At 38.3% G+C, this 20,183-nt stretch overlaps 1 protein-coding gene across 5 annotated transcripts in view; it reads right to left on the reverse strand.

Annotated features, from left to right (window-relative positions):
- Window positions 1-20,183, reverse strand: part of TRPC4 (transient receptor potential cation channel subfamily C member 4) — a 150,141-nt gene that overhangs the window by 84,314 nt on the left and 45,644 nt on the right. For 3 of the 5 annotated variants that reach the window (XM_061994004.1, XM_061993997.1, XM_061994013.1), the window contains one exon: window positions 3,809-4,213. In XM_061994004.1, coding sequence (XP_061849988.1) covers window positions 3,809-4,186 — 378 coding nt within the window. In that variant the 5' untranslated portion in view covers window positions 4,187-4,213. Of the gene's footprint in view, window positions 1-3,808; window positions 4,214-5,134; window positions 5,193-14,070; window positions 14,160-20,183 lie in introns of those variants that run through there. The other 2 variants (XM_061994029.1, XM_061994021.1) reach the window with 2 other exon arrangements.

Genomic DNA, 20,183 nt, shown 5'->3' on the forward strand with positions numbered 1-20,183 from the left:
CCCTGCATACATATCCATATTTAGGCAGTCAACATCCCAGACAGAGGTTGATTCCTATGTTCATCAAGCAGAAGAGTGATTCAGGTGAAGGTATCCCACTTATTTTTTCTGTGCTGTCTAGCCCCCACCCTACCTGTGGATGCTGCAAGCAATTTAACAAGATTAAAAAAGTTTTCTTCAGATACTAAAGAACAGCTTTTTTTCCCCCTCTTAATTTGGCATTCAAATATCCATCAGGGTAAGCAACAAGTGGCTTGGCAGATAAATCAGGACATATGGCTTTGAAGAACTGGTAATTTAAAAGTACTTGGACAAGTTTCTTCAACTCATTCACCTTAATTTGTGTTGTTCTCTGTTACATGTGCTCTAGCAGCTGGTATAGTTAACGTACATAGAAAATATAATGCAAGTGAGAAAAGAATCTTTTCCTGAGTTACATTAATGCATACCACAAAAACCTCACTCACAAACTGAGTAACTGAAGAAGTCAAGTATAATTCAAAGCTGTTAAACATACATGCCTCAACCGTAGTCACCAGGTGGCACCAGATGTAGCCACATATTGACAATCAGCTCAAACCCACAGTAACCCATCTGGTCTTCAAAATGAAAAGCACATCACGTGCATATTTGCTAGAGCACGACAGCTGGGTGGTCAGCAAACTAGAGAGCTTAGATATAACTTTAACAAGATCTAACTGTTGTTTTGAGGTTAGATGTTTCTTGAGGAGAAATATAAAAGAGCAAGATTCACTGTCATATGCTTTTGAAGGTACTATTGGAAAACTTTCTAAAAATGTGAAAATACATTATTTTAATAAATGTATTGATTTGTTGTCTAAATTAACATCTTTTTACATTTTGCCCCTTTTATTTCTAAACATGTGTTTAAATAATTAGATTTTGGAGAAAAATCAGTAATTTTGAAAGCTAAAATTTCAGCTCTCCTGAAGAACAGCAGATTCTGTTGATAGAAGAGGACATTTTTTTCTGTCTTTCTGATTTGTCTTGAGCTTTTGATTTATGTAGGAAATCCTATTCTTGAAAATTCTTTCATTTTACAAATATAATTATTGTATTAGGGTGAAACCGGCAATAGCTATGCATCATACATTGTATATTATTTTATGAATACAAAAAACAGCAAGAGCTAATTTGTTGACTTGTAAATTGTGAGTCATATCAGGTTTTCTATGCACTTGAATGTTCATAACTTTCATCACTAATGAAATATCTTGGAATCCAAACTGTTTCTTGAGCTTGGCAGTGTTTAACATATGCAATTTTCGTATTCTTTGTTATCTGTCTCCTCTGTGAATCACTTCTCATCACAGGCAAAAAAAAAAAAGCAAACCAAAACAAAACAGGAAAAGGGTGAAATCTTGACCTCACTGAATCAATGGCAAAACTCCCACTGACTTCAAGGAGCCAGGATTTTACCACACATGACCAGCTTTATACAAAGAAGGAAAACCAAACAGGCAAAGATGTCATGTTATTAAAAGCCCTGAGTCTGAAAATGAATCATTGTCTAAACAATATGTCAAAAGTTTACAAATAAAAGTAATCAAAAAAAGTCAAGTTGTAGTTTGAAATAGAGTTTGAAAAGGAACTTGATTTTCCAGGGAAAAGAACATATCTTTCTGTCTAAACACTGAAAATATATATTTTAGCATATAATTCTAAGCATCCTGGTTTTATATCTGTAGCCTATTGTGATGATTTTGCAGTCAGCAGGCACTCTGATTATATTAGATACACATAGTTATATCTCTTTCATTGCAGCATTTATGCAAAACTATAATCCACATTTACACCCTCTTGAGCACGACATCATAGTAGCTGTGGCACAACAAAAATTAGTCCGGAAAGTCAAAAGAACAGCCTGAAGTTTAGGCACCTAGGTAAATTTGTAGACTCCCTCTAGCCAGCATGTAAAGTGGTTTATGCCATCTTAATACAAGTAATTAAAATGATCTCCATTCTTCTCAATTGGTAAGGGCAGAACAGAGATGAGACACAGCTTTGGATGGTTACCATCAAGTAAGATAAACTCTTGCTCTGCAAACAGCAAATTCCACAATAGAGGCTGGAGAATGAAGACGCAGGTGGTCAAAGTGGTTTGGTACAGGGTACTGATCCTTCTAAGTCCTAGTATACATCATATTCTCATCTGCGGTGTCAGTGGAGAAATAATGAAATGAGACAAACATAAAGTGAATCTTTCTTCCCTTTCTCTGACATAAGTCTGTGACATTACAAAGGAGCTCTGCTTTCACTGCCAAGAAGAGAAGGTGAACACACACATTTGTAGAAAGATGTACTATAAAAAAGCATAGAATCCATGTTATTTTATCAGCAAAACTTATACTCTTTACCTATAATCTGCAATTTTATCCATAGTAAGTACGTTACACTGTAATTAAAGTATATTATATGCATTTCCTGTGAAAGGGTTGTAATCCTTTCAACATACACTATTCATTGTATACCACATGAAAACTGAAATATATGAAAATATAACACAATATTAATTTTAAGGTTTTTCTTCCTGGAAGACTCTTAGGAATACTACAATTTAGGGGCTATGTTACACTCTCTCCACGACTTTCTTAAAATGAGACATATGCAAGAGGCTAACTGCCTCCTATAGATGTCTAAGGCAGTGCAAGGTGAAGCACAGCAGGTACTACATTTATCATGAATGAGACCATGTAATTATTTTTTTTCCATTGAGAGGAGACAGGAAGAAAGAGAGAGGAGTTTGTACCTTCTTAGCTGTACTTGATAGGATGGGAGCCTACTGGATACAGGAATGAAGTTGAGTTACATCTCCCAGTGTTGCCTAGGAGACCTGTGAACCTGAGCAGGTTTGACTGAATGGCAGAAACGACCTTGATAGGCTTGAGAAGTTGGCACCATATTAACCTCATGACATGCAGTAAGGCCAAGTGAAAGTCCCTGCACCTGGGTTGGGACAATCCCCAATAACAATACAGATTGGTTATTAAGGCATTGGGAGCAGTCCTGTGGAGAAGGATTTGAGGATATAGCTGGATGGAAAACTGGACATGAGCTGACAATGTGCGCTTGCAGTCCAGAAAGCCAACTGTATCCTGGGCTGCTTCCAAAGCAGTGTGGCCAGCAGCTTGAGGGAGTGGATTCTCCCCTTTTAGTCTGCTCTGGTGAGACCCACCTGCAGTACTGCATCCAGCACAGGAAAGACATAGAGTTGTTGGAGTGAGTCCAGAGGAGGCTATGACAATGATCGGAGTGGTGGAGCACCTTGCTTATGAGGAAAGGCCAAAAGAATTGAGTGGTTTCGCCTGGAGAAGGCTCTGAGGAGACCTTGTGGTGGCCTCTCGGTACATAAAGAAGGCTTATAAGAGAGACAGAGAGGTCTTCTACCAAAGCTTGTAGAGATAGGGGCAACTGTTTTAAACTGTTGAACACACAGGAGCTACTTTTAACAATAAAGGTGGTGAGGTACTGGAACAGGTTGCCCAGAGAAGTTGTGGATGCCCCATCCACATAGGCAAGATTGGATGGTGATTTGAGCTACTTGATCCCTAGAAAGCGGCCTTGACCTTTCAAGGTCTTTCAAGGTTCCTTTCGACCCAAACCATTCTACTATTCTAAGATTCTATGATTTCTCAACACAAATGAATACAATGAATACAACATGCAAGTCATTGATTCTCTGATTTTAAATACTTTTGTGCAAGGATGATGGTTGGTTTTGTTGTTCTTTGCACAATTCTCTTTTCACTTGAGCAGACTTAAAACTAGGAGAAAATCCTGCACATACCTGTTTCTCCCCACTGGGCTTCTTGTGATTTAACAGCAACTCCACGGCACCAACTACCTCCTTCCGTATGGCATGCAACAGAGCGTCTCCCACATACACGTTAAAACCTAAGAGCAGCTCAATGAGCTCAAGGTTCTCATTTTCAATTGCAATAAGGAGTGCAGTTCTTCCCAGGGGATCAATGCAGTTAATATTGATCTTGAAATAAATTTCTGCTTCCTCCAAAGCTTTCTTCACACTGGCATAATCTCCTTTCTCCACAGCATTCAAATAGGCTTTCTCTGAAGGAGACAGTTCAGATTCTGCCCGTACAATACGAAGAGGAATACGATCTCTGTAGGGAGCATTGACACTTCTTTTGTAGTAGAACTGGGCCATATTTTATGCCATTCTAATACTTTATCTCTGTAATATGAAAAGAAAGAATGAAAAATTAAGAATGTGTTTTGAGTGCACAATGCACCAAATTAGTATTTGCATTATATAAGTACTTAAAACTCATACTAAAAAGTTGCAACAACTACAAATAATTTATATCAATAGAACTTTTAAGATCACCAGCAAAACACGGAAATCAAAACATACAATCAAGTTACTGAAACTTACCAAGGCACCACGTATCTGTCAGCCTACCCTTTACTTGCATGTACTTAAACCCATGGCAAGCAGGTGTTTTGATACACCAAATGTCTGCACCAAATGTGTGGCTCCACTTCATCTTTAATTCTTTCATTAAGTTCCACTACCTCACGTTTTCCATAGTTTAAGAATATGCTTATACTGTTGCTGCTGCTAGGTAGGCTAAAGGGCACATAAAACCTTTTAAGCTTGATAGTGGCACTGGTTATATCATTTAGAGATTGCTTCAGTTGCCCATCTAAGGTATACAGGTCTCTTTGAGATGCACTAGTTATCTCATTTGCACTCCAGCATAACTTGGCTCTTTCACAAGGCCCGTGCACATGGTGGTATCACCTCTATGCTAGTGTCTCTGGTACCCAACACAACTGTAATGGTTTTGCCTGAGTCAGGTTTTGGTAGCCAGGGAGCTAGAGGGGTGGCTTCTGTGAACCGAGAGTTCCCAGAAGCTTCCCCTGTAATTGACAGGGCTAATGCCAGTCAGTTCTAAGACGGACCTTGCACCTGACCTACGCCTGGCCAATTAGTGTAACACCTCTATGATGAATGTATTTGAGAAGAAGTTGCTGGGCAGTTGCTAAACTGCAGCAGCAGCAGGGAGTGAGAATGTAAAAACATCTCCACAGACACCAAGGTCAGTGGAGAAGGAGGGGGAGGAGGGTGCTTAGGCCGTGGAAGAAAGACTACCATGTGACCTGTGGTGAGGATCATGGTGAGGCAGCTGTGCCCCTGCAGTACATGGAGGCCACAGGGGAGCAGAGATCCACTTGCAGGTCGTAGAGGACCCCACGCTGGAGTGGGTGGATGCCTGAAGGAGGCTGTGACTCTGTAAGAAGTTCATCCTGGAGCGAGTTCCTAGAAGGACCTGGGAGTCTGTGGGAAGAAAGGAGCCCACGCCAGAACAGGTTTGCTGTCAGGATTTGTGACCCTGTGCAAAACACCACAACAACCCAGGCACCACTAGATGCTTGTGTGTGTACAACTAAATACAACCTTTCTTATCTCTTTCTTTAGCTTGCGCAGAAAGCATGTTAGAGTTGGAATAGTTATTAGCATTTACATCTTCCTAGTGTTGCTGGAATACCTGACTTACCTGTGGCAGGCACAGATTGCACAGTTCAGTGGCAAGCTTTCCTACTAAGATTTTGATTCAATCTCATATGCTATTAAAAAATATGAATATAAAATGCTTTTTCAGCCAGCACTTACTAACAAAAAAATTAGAATTCAGAGCCTAAAAGGAAAAACAAAATCCACATGACATAAATTCCTAAGGACTGGTAGATAATAATCATAGCTTTGATTCTGAAAGATTCAGTTCTAAAATAAAATTAATACTGAAAATCTGCAACTATAAAACAACTGAAATCTTACATATAATAAAGCATTTAATGCCTCTGCTTTTTCTCTGTATACTTTGTGCAAGGACTTTGTAAATATAACTCCTTCTAAAAGGATGACTTTCTCCCGTTTTTACATTCTGCCTGAAAAAGGAAGAGGGAAGAGAAACAAGGTGCACAAAAAATATTTTCTTCTGCACTTCAATTAGACATTGAACGGCTTTTTAGTCAAAGAACTGCAGTTTCTCGTTATTTTCTCTGCTGACAATGAAAGTTGCAGTAACCCACTGCCTTTTCCTCCATTTCCTTTAGGTATTAAAAAAAAAATAATCTCTGTTGAGATCCTAGTTTGGAAAAGATAATACATACTTCTATTATTGTGAGATTTTGATTCATTAAAAATTTCACTAAACACTGTGAGGAACATATTAATTAATCTGCTCCAGTCTCTCTATGCTGTGCAGACAGAGGTAAATACAAAGGCATTTACAAAGTTGTTTCCTTTGTTTTCCAAAGAAGATATGAGGGCTTGAGGTGGGGAGGGGACAGCAAGGGAGGCACATTACAAAGAATTTCCTTCCAGATCTATAGGAGCTGAGACATTGCAGTCCTTTGCAAAATGTTTCTCAAATCTCCCTCTAAGATTATATTGGTCTGAAGTCTGGAGTCCTAGAGGCTGCACAGTGTGTGGGTTCTGTTCTGCTAATCTTGCTCTAAATAAAATGAAGTTAACAACCACTGCACAGTTTTGTACCCTGTGAGAGAGACATCAAATCAACAGACTTAAACGTAGATGTTCACAAATAGATATTTACAAGAATGGTATGTTGCTATATTCTTATTACAGTCATGGAGATTTAGGGCTTCATTCCACTGCTCACAACCTGCCATCTGGTGCTGGATGAAGAGGGGAATCCTACCTGACTCCAGTTGCCATCTCAGAATGACTTAGGTCTCACAAAGGGTCTATTTCATACCTGTCAGGCAGATGTTAATCCACAACAATGCATAACCATTATTAAGTTTCTTAATATCTGCAAAGACCTCAAAGCCCCTGGAGAAAACTGAGTGACTGCAGCTAGGAGGTTATTGCTAACAGCTTCCCTCTCTCACAGGAACAGCTTCTCTCACAGGAACAAATAAACAGATCATTGCCTCCCCAGTTATTCGGACTTAAACCAGAAATTGTGTGAATGAAATCTGGCATCACAGAAATGCTTATCATAGAAGAGCACAGGGATTTACCGAGAGGGTCTATTATGATTTCATTAGGATAATTTAGGGATGGAGGGGGGTGTTTCTTTGTTTTTATGATGTCTGAGAAAGTCTCTTATTGCTTCACTGTAAACGCTAAAGAAAACACTTCCTAGAACCTCTTGTGTTTACTTTTCATGATTCTTGGATGGTGAAAATGAGAGCTAAGCTTAGTTTGTCTCTTTCAGAAGAGACAAATAGTTGTCCTTTGCTAGTCTTTCTCTCTCACCTGTACCACTTCCTGAAAACAGGCATAAATAAAGTTTTGTCATAACTAAAAATACTCTTTTTTTACATGCAATTACAAAGTAAGATTGATTGCTGGTACATTGCACTCTTGGAAGGTGATATATACATCAAAGATAATGGTTCATGGGTATTTAAAACATTATAATATTTCTTTTGTTTTTATCTACAGGTAGATAGTGGTGTATGACAGCTGGTACTGTGCTGTCACATGTAATTGCTTGCACATGACCAAATTACATGGCAATACCATAAGAGCTGTAAGAGCTAGGAGAGCTAGCCAGCAGCGATAAGGAGGACTCCATTTGCTTTGAGTTCTTCTATAGGAACAAGAGTATAAAGAAACAGGAGGTGCAGCACACTAGACCAGTGAAAGGGAAATGAAAAAAAAAGAAAACAAATAATGGTGGAAAACTTGGCAAAAGTAGAATTACAGTTTCCATGGACTCCATACACCTGACACATAATAAAAATACTTCAACGAAGAGATAAAGGCATAACAATTTGCCTTTAAATTAGGAATATAATCACTTATCAGAAAGTCATTATAAGCAGAAGCAAATAAACATGTGACAGATTTTATCTGAGCCATCCAAATATTCAGACTCATGTGAGTCAAATTCATATTCTGGAGAAATTCCTTTTGTCTCTTTATCGCAGTTGATGACGGGAATTAGGAACCAGTAAAGAAGTTCAAGACAAAGAGAAGAACTGAGCTTCAATATTGTTCTGTTCTTACCTGTAATCCCCATAATCCTGATGAAGTGTACTTAAGACATACCATAACAAATGCAACTTTTTCAACATTTGGAGAAAACCTCTGTGACTTGAGGAAGAATATATAATGGAATTGGTAAAGCAAAATAAATTCTTTTCATCAGTCTGGACAAATATCACAGTATCCCCTTTCTACATAATCTATGGGTTGGTTTGTATTTTTTAAAGGAAAACCAAACTATTACACCTTGCTTTGCAAAACATTTGATGATTCCTCTGACCCAATCAATAGCACTGAAAATTATTAGCACTTTAAGAAGTAATAGTATATTTATCAGTATTCTGATCTGCTAATCTATGCTCTGTTAATCTAGGTAAGAGATTTAGAGTACTTAGAATAAAAGAGCTAAACCTTAATAACATCAAGCTGTGCAAGGATACAACTTACTCTTTAAGACACTTAGTATTAAGAGATTATATAAGCTTCTATGTCTCTAGAATCCCTGAATAACTAGGCTCCCAACATGTGCTGAATATTTTGAAATTGTAGTGATTAACTGTATATCCATCTGTGAAACGTTTTAGGATTAAGATTTACACTACAAAAGTAGCCTCATTGCATGCAAAAGGAAGATGTATTCATCTCAAAATAATCTTTACTAGATAATTATGTCATAGTTGAAAATATATTTGTTTTGCAAGTGCATGTTTCTCCAAGTAAAAAATGTTATAAAAAAATAATAAAACAGCCTAATTTTCCCACAGCTCAAAAAACCAAACCAGCATCAAATAGGGTATGAGACTTGGGTGATTCATGGACTAAGAGCAGTACTGTGGCAAAGGATGCTGGTGGATGAAAAGCTGGACATGACCCTTACAACATGTGACAACCATATCCTGGTCTGCACAAGAACAGCCAGCAGTTTCAAGGGAGGTGGCCCTCCTCCTCTACTCAACTGTAGTGAGACCCCATCTGCAGTACTGCATACAGCTCTGGGGTCTTCAGCATAAGAAGGACATGGACCTATTGGAGTGAGTACAGAGAAGGGCCATGAGGATGATCAGAGGCCTGGAGCACTTCTATGAGGAAAGGCTGAGAGAGGTTGGGTTGTTCAGTCTGGAGAAGAGAAGGCTCTGGGGAGACCTTATGGTAGCCTCTTATTATATAAAAGTGGCTTACGAGAAAGACAGGTTTTTTTAACAAGGCCTGTAGTGACAGGACAAGGGACAATTGTTTTAAACTGGCAGAGGGTAAGTTTAGATTGGACAGAGGGAAAGTATTTTTTACAAGGAGATTGGTGAGGCACTGGCACAGGTTTTCCAGATTAGCTGTGGATGCCCTATCCCTGAAAATGTTCAAAGCCAGGTTGGATGGGACTTGGAGCAACCTGATCTAGCAGAAGGTGTCCCTGCCCAAGGCAAGGGGTTTGGACTAGATAATATTTCAATGGCCATTCTGACCAAAACCATTCTATGGTTCTATTTTGTCTTTATAATTTTATTTATCAGTAGATGATCAGGGGGCTGGAGCGTCTTTCTTATCAGGAAAGGCTACAGGATCTGGGTCTGCTCAGCCTGGAGGAGACTGAGGGGGGACCTCATTAATACTTAAAAGGTGGGTGTCAAGTGCATGGGACAATACTTTTTTCCTGTAGTGTCCAGTCACAGGACATGGGGTAATGGACAAAAGCTGGAACACAAAAAGTTCCACTTGAACATGAGGGAAAACTTTACTGTAAAGATGAGGGGGCCCTGGCACAGGCTGCCCAGGGACCATGCAGAGTCTCCTTCTCTGGAAGTTTTCCAAACCCACCTGAATGCATTCTGGTGTGACCTGATCTAGGTGGACCTGCTTGAGGAGGGGGTTGGACTAGATGATCTCTAGAGCTCCCTTCCAATCCCTTTCTATGATTCTATGATTCTATTTGCAAATTGCTATCCATCAACAAGCTAGCTGTATAAACTATAGAAAAAAATCCTAAAAATATATTGAATGCTTTTTAAAAAGACAATTAATTCAACATGCTAAGTTTAATTATTTGAAAATATTTAAAATATTTCATTACTTTCATGCCATTAGTCTGACTATGTTATATAGTATATACTTTAAGATACACTTTAAGAATTAAGGGAAGTTTTGCAAAATATAATACTAAATCTAGAAAGCATTGCAGTTTGACATTGGTAAGATTTTTAGCTACAAGCTAAGTAATTATAACACATGAAATATAATGGACCCATTGACCCCTAGAGACAACGCATTTGTAATGACAGGAAACCAGGCAGAGTGCTTTAGTGCTTCTCTAATAGCATGAGATTTGTCCAAACAGGGCATAGAGACAACTTCCTATGGAAGACTCATCCGAATTTTAGGAGCAGAGTTGATTTATTTAAATATTGATATTTATCATCATATTTTCACATTGCCTAGGGTATCTCACCCCACGTTCCTCTGTTCCTACAGAACATCACGTTTCCATGGCTGGTCTCATGTCACACCTGTCAGCCCTGCAAGTCTGCGCTGTTGTTTTGGGTACCTCAAACGTCCCAAACACCTGAATTCTGCTTTAGCAACTGACTCCTGTCCTTTGTGTTTACAGTTGAGAGTAAGGCAATTCTTGAGTGTAATTTACTGGCTTATTTTAGACAACTACATTAGGATGAGAAAAGTCATAACCTTCTATTGGCATAGTTAAAAACCAATTTGGTTTTAATTTCCCTTTCATGGGGCTCCTCAGATTGACTTATGGCTACTCTCACACTATTGGACTTTATGACCTCTAAAACTTAGCTTACCATATTGATCAACCCTTTTCCCCTTGTTTGTAGGCTCTTGGTTACTCCTAATTTCCTTTCTAAACTGAAGACTCAAACAATCAAGTATGGAATCCTTTTCCATACATTTTATTTTAAAATCTTTTTGAAGCATAACTCACAGTTGCATTTTGTACTTAACAAGGCCTAAGACACATTTGCTTTAACCTTTATTCTAAATTACATTTGGGGTGGATTTTAAATGAATGTAAGCATACTATTGTCAGAAAGCATATAGAGGTTCAGAAAGGTTATATATTCATATATACTGGTAATTATAAATAGTGCATAGGCTCAGCAATAGAGTCGGTTTTTCAGCAATTCTTTCATTTGTCAGCAAATTTCCACAGACCTTGAATAGCCAGTAGCTTAGAGCTCAGAATAGTTGCTTGAAAAGGAGGAATCAGGTACATCTTTTCTCAGAAGGGTCTGGTAATTACTGAGTTATTGGATTTTCCAGCATTTCTCCCTCTCAGAAATCCAGCCATTAAAAGAAAAGAAAAAAAAAACCAAACAAACTACAGTTCTTGAAGATAAAATATTGACTAAGTCGGCTATATCCACCAAAGTGCACACACACTCTCTCACTCTTTCTCTTTTAACCATATGTAGACAGAAGTTTTCACATCAAAGTTAAATCTCAATCAAAAAGCAATCAAAATTCCTTGGTTTTTTATTCAGCCTCTGCTTTTGCCTTATTTGCTTCCCATACAGATATGATTATAGCCTCACTATTTTCCCAGGGGATCCTGACTTGCATGATATCCCCTACCCTAAAACACTGTCATAGCCAGGTATGACAGAGAGGAAAACCAGAGTGACCCACAAGCCGGCATCAAGCGCCTCTGTGACAAACCATTTCTGCCACTGGACGCAGTAACTGTGCTTACATATTTTGACTTTTTCAGAGACAGAAAGACACACAACGACAACACCTCTTCAGCAGATGAGCAGCTCCATAGTGCTCCACAGTATCCACATGTGCAAATTCTGAAATCCTCATTGACTCTGCTCTTCTAAACACTTTATCTCCATAACTGATCACTAAGCTGGAGTTACTGTAGCACAGCTTCTTCTATGATGTCATCAAAACTACACATGAGTTTGCTTTTCAGAATATTTGTGTGGGGAAAAAAAGAAGTATGGAAGTACCATGCTCAGGAAACCAGAACATTTATGACACTGATTTCTCTGTGATGTTCTGGAACTATTTTACACGCACTTTCATGGCAAAGGAAAGTTTCTGACATTTTTTATATTCATGGAAGTATAAAGTTTTCTTTCTAAAATAGATCTGTGACATACCAGCTTTAATCTGACACAGAATCCTCTTTGATACACAGTAAAGATGATGTTCAAAGGAAATTTTTAAATGCAAGACTCTAATAAATCTCAATCCAAAAAAAGCATAATGTTCCTTCACTTTCAGTCACTAGGACAGACTGTTTCTTTTGAACAAGAACAAAAGAAATGCAGATAAACCTTCTGAACCTAGCATCAATCCAGATACTAGTGCACAGCCAAGGGACTAGATAAGTAACTTAAACACGCCTCTAGCAGAGGTCGACAGGATAGGCTGTGCCCATACTGTTGAACACTCTTGATCCTCAAATAGGACAGCTGAATGAGAACTGTATAATAGGAATAATTCAGGGTCCATGCTAACTCCCAAACTGTGCTTGGGGATTGGACTAGATGATCTTTCGAGGTCCCTTCCAACCCTTAAGATCCTGTGATTCTGAAATTGCGCAGGAATGTGTTAACTGACTTGAGCCAATACCATTCCAGGGACTGTTCTAACAATTCCAGTGGCAGGTGATGGGTTACACTGCCCACATGGGCCTTCCAGCACTGTTTATTTTACAGTTGTTATAGCTGGCAATATACTACATGGAGTTCCCACCTGAAAGTTATTTTTAATGGTTAGAATCATGATCAGCTTCAGACTTGAAAGATAACAACAGCAAAAGTAGCAATTTGGACTTGAACACTGAGTCATGTATGCAGGAGATAAACTGAGGAGTGTGATATGTGCCCTAGGAGGCTGTTGATTAATTTGGAATCAAGCTAAACCACTTGTTTGTGCTGTGGTTTGAAGTACCCTATAATCTCAGTTGCAGTAAAGCAAATAACATGATGGAGTATACAGCTGTCAGTGGACGATGGGATGCAGGCTGTCATCTTGTCTGTTTGTATATATTTTTGCTTCAGAATCAGCAAGGCAGGACATCAGCTAAGAACAACTTTTAGGGGCCAAGACACAATGGATGTAAAACAGATTAAATTCTACCAGCCTCTTACATTAGCAGTTTAAGAGATCAAATCTCAGGAGAGTGCAAGTGCTGACAGTGAATGTGATAAACCTTTAATACGGTGACACAGATTACTTGCTTAGGGGTTTTTTGTCACTTTTAAGACAGGATGCAATTTCATAGCAATTTTTGGAGCTTACAACATAGTGCTTCATATATAGTGTAAGGATGTTCTGTAAATTCACATAGGCTACACTGAATGGGAGAAAACTTTCATCTTCTAGGGCTGACATCACATCAGATCTTAGTTGAGGATGACAAGTTGTTCATGTAACAGTGATCTCTAAGGTCAGGACTGCTATCAGCCTGAGATTTGGGAAATATAAGTAGTTTTAGGCGATTATAGAAAAAGCATTGTACATTTTTGAAAGCTATTAGATATTTTTAACAGATCACAGAGGAGTGGGGTCAGCTGGGGCCAGGCACACAGTATTGCAACTCTGCATGACTGTTAAAATCAGAAGTACTCAAGAATTGAGCTTCAATTTAGAAAAAACACAACATGCATGGTTACTTCTGGCTGATGGGCAGCAGTATGCAAATCTCCTTGAGAAAGTGTAGGAATGACCCTGAAGTTTGAACTTTTTGTTCTTGCACAGAGAGGAATACAGAAGCATTTAAGCCTGCTACCAGAGCAAGGGAAAGTGCTTTCTGCTGACATGAACTTTTTCTTTGAAACGATGGAGCATGAACAATGTCAGCCTACAAACAGTAGGCAGTGAGTCTGGGGTGGGAAGGACAGAGGAAGCAATAACATAGATAGTGATCTTAATGAGTAACCACACGATCAAGTTGGGCTGACCTCCCTGTCTTCTTGGCTGGTGTCAGTCTCCTGGGTAAATTCAAGGAGCTCTCCAAAATAACTGTCAAGACAAAGTACTTCAGTGTCATCAGTCTACACGGACAGCCTTCTTTCAGCATTTCTAACAGTAGGGCTGACCTTACACTCTTGTGGATGTAGTCCTGGAGAATTCACAGAGCACAGCAGCACTTCTCAGGACATGAAGGAGTGGGCTGCCCCTTGTCTCATGGAGAGGGTGTGTGGTCTTTTTCCAAACGAGGAAAGCATGGGAGAAGAAACAAGTATAAAATTTTTGCTCAGAAATCAGACTATGATTAGGCAGAAAGAGTCTGACTGTACAGGTTCACTTCAGGAGGAAATGGGAGGGAAGGCAGAGGAGCTTGGGAAACACAGGAGAGAAATATTACTTGTGGGAGTTATGCGACAAGTGGCAGAAACTTTTCTGCGCTTCAGGATATGTCTATGTGCAGATCCACAAGCCTTCCTGTGCTTCACTGGATGAAGTTCTAGGCAGCATGCAGTTTCGCCAAAAAAGGGTGGTTTTGGGCAGACTGCCCAAATACCTTTAGTAAAGACTTGCTAATAAAAACACTTCAATGTGGGTCCATTTTCAGATGTACACGTCTTAGGCCAACAGAGAGAGAGCTGTGAAGAGATCTGTGTACAAACATATACAGTCACGTAAACATTTTAGTACTGGCTGCTGCCCTCAGAGTGCTATGTGTATTTTGTGGGGACCCTCCAAAGAGGCTGAACTAAAATAAAACAAAAGCTGGCAAGAAATAAAGACTAGTTAGGGGGAACTGTTTAGTCTTTGGAATTTATTGGCCTGTTTCCACCTAGATCCTTAATGCTCTCACACTGCTTACTCAGAGACAAGTGAGTCAGTGCATTTTAATACATTTTACTAAAAGATTTTGCTAAAAAAAAATCATGAAAATTTATTACCTAAGCTCAGCTACCAATAATTACAATGACCAATCAAATAAAAATCAAACTGATATCAAGCCAAAACATTTAGACTCAATAGTAGACAATAATCCACAATCTAATTAGTTAGAGAACATAAAATGTAGTTACACAACTCCAGAAAACATAATTATCCATTGGCTATAAACCAAAACAAAAGAATTTTACTGAAATCAATCAAATATATAATTTGGTTAGTTAACTAGTTTAACATCAAAACCTAATCACTATCTGGACCAAAACCTGACAAAAATAATGATTTCTTTTCTCAATAAATTCTGTTCTATGTGATGTCTAACCCTTTCTTGCCCTTGTAGCAATATAAGTTTCAAAGAATAGAGTAGAAAACCAGCAGCCTGACAACTCCTATTTAGTCAAAGTCATAAAATGACAGCTTAATGTCACTCAAGACCTTTAAACTGATAGCTCAGAAAATGCCTTAATGAATAGCTTGATGAGGTATTATATAAGGCTGCTTAAATCCAGCAAAATGTTTCTTTCCAGAAATGTGTCTACATGGGCAAATTGTCATTTACATATATGCTCAAATCACAATTCAGGATTAAAAGTCTCCTCTTAAAATGGATCAGAAGTGAAAAATACAAGTAGAAACAATAAGAGAATTCTCATTGCTAGGAAGTGGTTAAACCAAAAAGCTGTCATATGGATGCCCTGGTTTACAAAGGTATGTATATTATAGTTCTCCACAGATCCCTGAAATAGCAGTAATTACATGAGATTGATACTACTTGAAATACTTGGAGTATCTTTCAGGAAGCTTGTATTTTCTTCCTTGGATGGGAAAGGGTCAGAAGAATGTACATCATCATATTACAACACAAAAACCTGAAAAACAGACCACCTGAAAATCTGCTCCTCAACACTAGCTTATGTGCTGCTTTCTCAAGTACTATGTAAAGTGTTGTATCCTAAATAATGACTTCTCTTTCAAACATATAATTACTCCAGTGTGTTATTAATAGCTAAATATATTTGAAGGAGGTGTTACTAGGAAATAGCAGATATAGAAAACTTTTACTGCGGAAAATGTATCTTGTCATGATTTCCAACTTGCAGAGGATTAATTCTGTGCTCTTTCAGGCCAGGTTTTCACTCATTTAGTTGAAAAAGTAATAATTCAGATTTATGTCTGGAACTAGGGAGTAAGCAACTTCATTTTGAAGCATTTGTGATATGTTCCTGCACCTAAAACCAGAGGGGACATGATCATCTGAACACAAACTAGCTTGAGCTGCAGCCAGTTCTCAATCTGGGAATACTTGCTTGGCAAGGCTACCAAATAAAAGCTGAAGAGAGCAGGGAGTGATATTAAAATTTCAGCAAAATAAAACTGACTTTCAGGAACTCTTTAGAGCACTATTTTAGCTATTAAGAACTTCAGATGTTATGAGAAATTCATAGATTTAAGGATTACTAAAAATACTTCATCTGAACTCTGTCATAAGGCAGGTCAAGAGAAAATCAGCATTGCTTCCTGGTCCTAAGAAGCCAGGAGTGGAAGAGGTTTCCTGAGCCAACCAAACCTGCAATTTTATCACAGGCAGCTCTCTCACACAGTCTTTCCTTGAACTGATTGATCTTCCTGTTAGAAGTAGTTGGGATCCCCCTGGTTGAGTCACCTTCCCCCCTCCTACTTCTGTAAGTAATGGTGGACAGAGCTTAATTTATTTAACAAGGTAATTTCCTCAATCTTAAATTAGGTCCAGCTGTTGCAGATTATCCTTCCACAGGCTGTCCTTCCTTGAGATCTTATTTTGCCAGGCTGTACAAACCTAGGTTCTTTACAAGTCCCTTCTGTTGCTCACACGTTGATGCCACCTCAAATGCCTGAGGGTGATTGTTAACCTGCCTGTCACTCAGATGCTCCCCTGAAGGGGGTCCCCTTTAGCTCTGCATCATACCTCAAACCCCTGGTACCCTCAGGCATTCAACTAGTAATAGATGTCTACAAGTGGGTAGCTGAATTAAATTTTAAGTCTCCTTCCATGTTTGCACTATTTCTCTGCCACATTAGTTTTTCCCAGTGACCTGAAGTGTACATGTTACTCCAAGACTCACTTCTTTGTCTTCTTGTACAATGACTTAAATACTTCTTTATCTAATGCTTGCATCTTTTGCTTAATTAAATTCTAGACCTACAATCACCTTGTTCAAGGCTGTATCATAATCACCTTCAGTCTGCTGATAACCCATATTCTTTTCCTTCTCAGCTGTTTTCAGTAAATAAGCTTTAAGTGTAAGAAAGAAACCCACCTCTTTATTATTCTATAAATGCTTAATGTTGTAATTTGCACTGATAGATTAGACTAACCTTTCATACTTTGCTTCCCTCAATAGTAAAATAACTGGTCTCAAGGGCAAAGAAAAAAAAACCTCATGATGCATGCACTTAATTCTGCAATGATGCACAAACAAAAGATTTTTTTTTTTGTTCTAGCCTTGCAGCAATGAGCTTCCTCCCCAGTGCCTGAGTTGTAGTCAATTTTCTCTTTACTTACATCTATCATACAGGTCTCTGCCCCTGTTAGTACTCATAAAGTCTTTGACTCTCTGACCTCTTGTAGTCATGAATATCAGATGTTGCCTGTGAAGTGCATGAACTTTATTCTTGAAAACTCTGTTCTAAATATACCTGTCACCATTTTATTTTATTGGGTAAGATAGATGGAACATAAATATCAATCATTATTTTATCTTGGACTCCTTCTAGAGTTAGTTGAGAAAGAGAACGAAGGTCCTGCTGCAAGCAATTCCGTCAAATCCTCACTTCTTTATTTTGATTGGCACAGGTGGATTGGAACATCTTTCATATGAGGAAAGGCTGCAGGAACTGGGGCTGTTTAGTCTAGAGAAGAGGAGACTGAGAGGGGGATCTTATTAGTATTTACAAATATCTAAATGGGGGGTGTCAGGAGGTTGGGACATCCCTTTTCTCTATTGTATCTAACAACAGGACAAGGGGTAATGGGATGAAGCTGGAACACAAAAAGTTCCACTTAAATATAAGAAAATACTATTTTACTGTGAGGGTGAGGGAGCCCTGGCACAGGCTGCCCAGAAGGAGTTGTGGAGTCTCCTTCCTTGGTGGTCTTCAAGACCTGCCTGAACATATTCTTATGTGACCTGATCTAGGTGGACCAACTTCTGCAGGGGGGTTGGACTAGATGATCTCTAAAGTCCCTTCTAACCCCTACCATTCCATGATTCTATGAATTCAGGCCTGTATATCTGCACTGAAGAAGCTTCAGAAACAATGATGTTCAGGAAAATCACTTTGAAAACAAAAAATTGAAAGAAAGAAACTGTATTTGGTCAAAAACAAAGGAAGACAAATTTAGAAAGGAAGATATGTCTCTTACCTTGATTAGGAATATTTCCTGATATGTGGGATATGCAGGTTCCTGTTGCTATTGTAAATCAGATAGCAATAAGCTACCTGCAATCTATAGGTCAATCTTATTTTGGAAATGTTCACCTTTGCAGGAAACCTGTTTCTTACTCTAATTCCCTATAGTTATGAATACATGTAGCAGTGGGTGATGGACTGCGGCACACGTCCTCTTTCAGTTATTGTGCTAAACCAACATACCAAACTATTGGTGACTACTAGAAAGCTGATGAAATGTCCTGAAAGATTAAAGAAGCTCACCTATGTTCAAGGGATATAAATGTACAATCCACTATATCTTGTAAATGAAGTAATATCTGCTTTCCTTGAAATTTGTTTTCTGAGTAGTGAAACTGACCTTAAGCTGCATAGAGATAGCCTTCAAATACATATGTACAAGCTATTAACAATTAATCATCACTGTGCAGTGTATTCAACATCCTCTGCAGTTCCCAGCCTGCTAACATTGCAATTACATGTTGAATGTACAGAATTTCCATACTAGTGATGGAGTTTCCCTTCACAATTTTTTTCAGTAAAGATGAGAGTTTAGTATATGGAGCTGAGCACAGTCCACATAAACCAAAGGTAAAACCAGTTATTAGTAACACAGCTGTATAATTCTACTATCTTCATTTTCTGTCATGAAAGTAGTTTCTTGACTGTGCACCAACTAGAATATAATTGCAAAATACAGTTTTTTGAAATTCTAATATTTGGTCTAATATTACTCATAGGCAATTCTTTTTTTTTTTTCTTGTTCTAGAACCTGCTTTTATAGAATAACTTTTTAATGTTATCCCCAATGTATACCTTCCTGGTGTATTTGTAGAAAACAACAGCTCTTTGACTGGGTTTCTGAATCAGTCTGGGATTCACCTCAAATAAAGAATTAAAGTTATGTGTAGCAGAAGTAGATAGAACAGCTGCATTGTCATTTTCTCTTTAAAAAGAAATTCATCTTTCTATGTGACTTTAGGGAACAGAAAGAAATTGAAATAATACTATTTTGATATTGAATTTCTGAAATAAATTTATTCCTGTGAGCAAGGAATAAAATAATATTATTAATTTGAATGAGAACAGTTTGGTGTAACTATAAAAAAACAATGACTTTATAAACACAGTATATGTTTAGATACTATATAATACTTTTTATACATTTTATATTGAATCTTATTAGATTACCATGTTAATGTAAAGCTAATGTTTTGAATAATCATCATCTTGTTCCAAAGCATCATGGCTCTAAACATTAATTTAAGCAACCTTTAAAATGAATTTTAAAAAATAACATCAGGTTCTATCTAAGTCAGTGCAGGCTCTCAGAAAATTGTACTCTATAACATTGGAACACTTCTCAAAGTGTTCTCACATAGATTTTGGAATATGGGGGATAAATACAAAATAAATTGGTTTTGCATTCCAAGTAAGTGCAAGACAGAGACGAAGTCCCAGACCAAGATGAATTTTAGTCACTGGGAAAACTTGCCAAGTTAAAAGACAGAAGCAAAGCAAGAGATAAAATTGTCTACAAGGTAGGTAACAGTGGATGCATCAGGACCTGATGAAAGAAAAACAAGTATTTGGGATACCCATATAGGGCAAACAGTAGGACACAAGTGAAACTACAAAGAAAGTGATGAAAAGCTAATGTTCACTCTGGTAGAAATTCCATGTGCAGGAGGCATATTAACCAAATAAGAAACAGATTATTCTGGTCTGTCAGAAGCATCTTCCCTAAAAGCACAGCTAGCACATTTCATTATAGCAACATGCCCTCCAGCCATTGCTTCCCTACAACCAAGCCGGTGTCCTGGCAGGGATCTCCATCCATCCGTGTGCTGCCCCACATGACATACATCCCCAGCAG

This window comes from Colius striatus, chromosome 1 (genome assembly GCF_028858725.1).
Source record: "Colius striatus isolate bColStr4 chromosome 1, bColStr4.1.hap1, whole genome shotgun sequence".
NCBI lineage: Eukaryota > Metazoa > Chordata > Aves > Coliiformes > Coliidae > Colius > Colius striatus.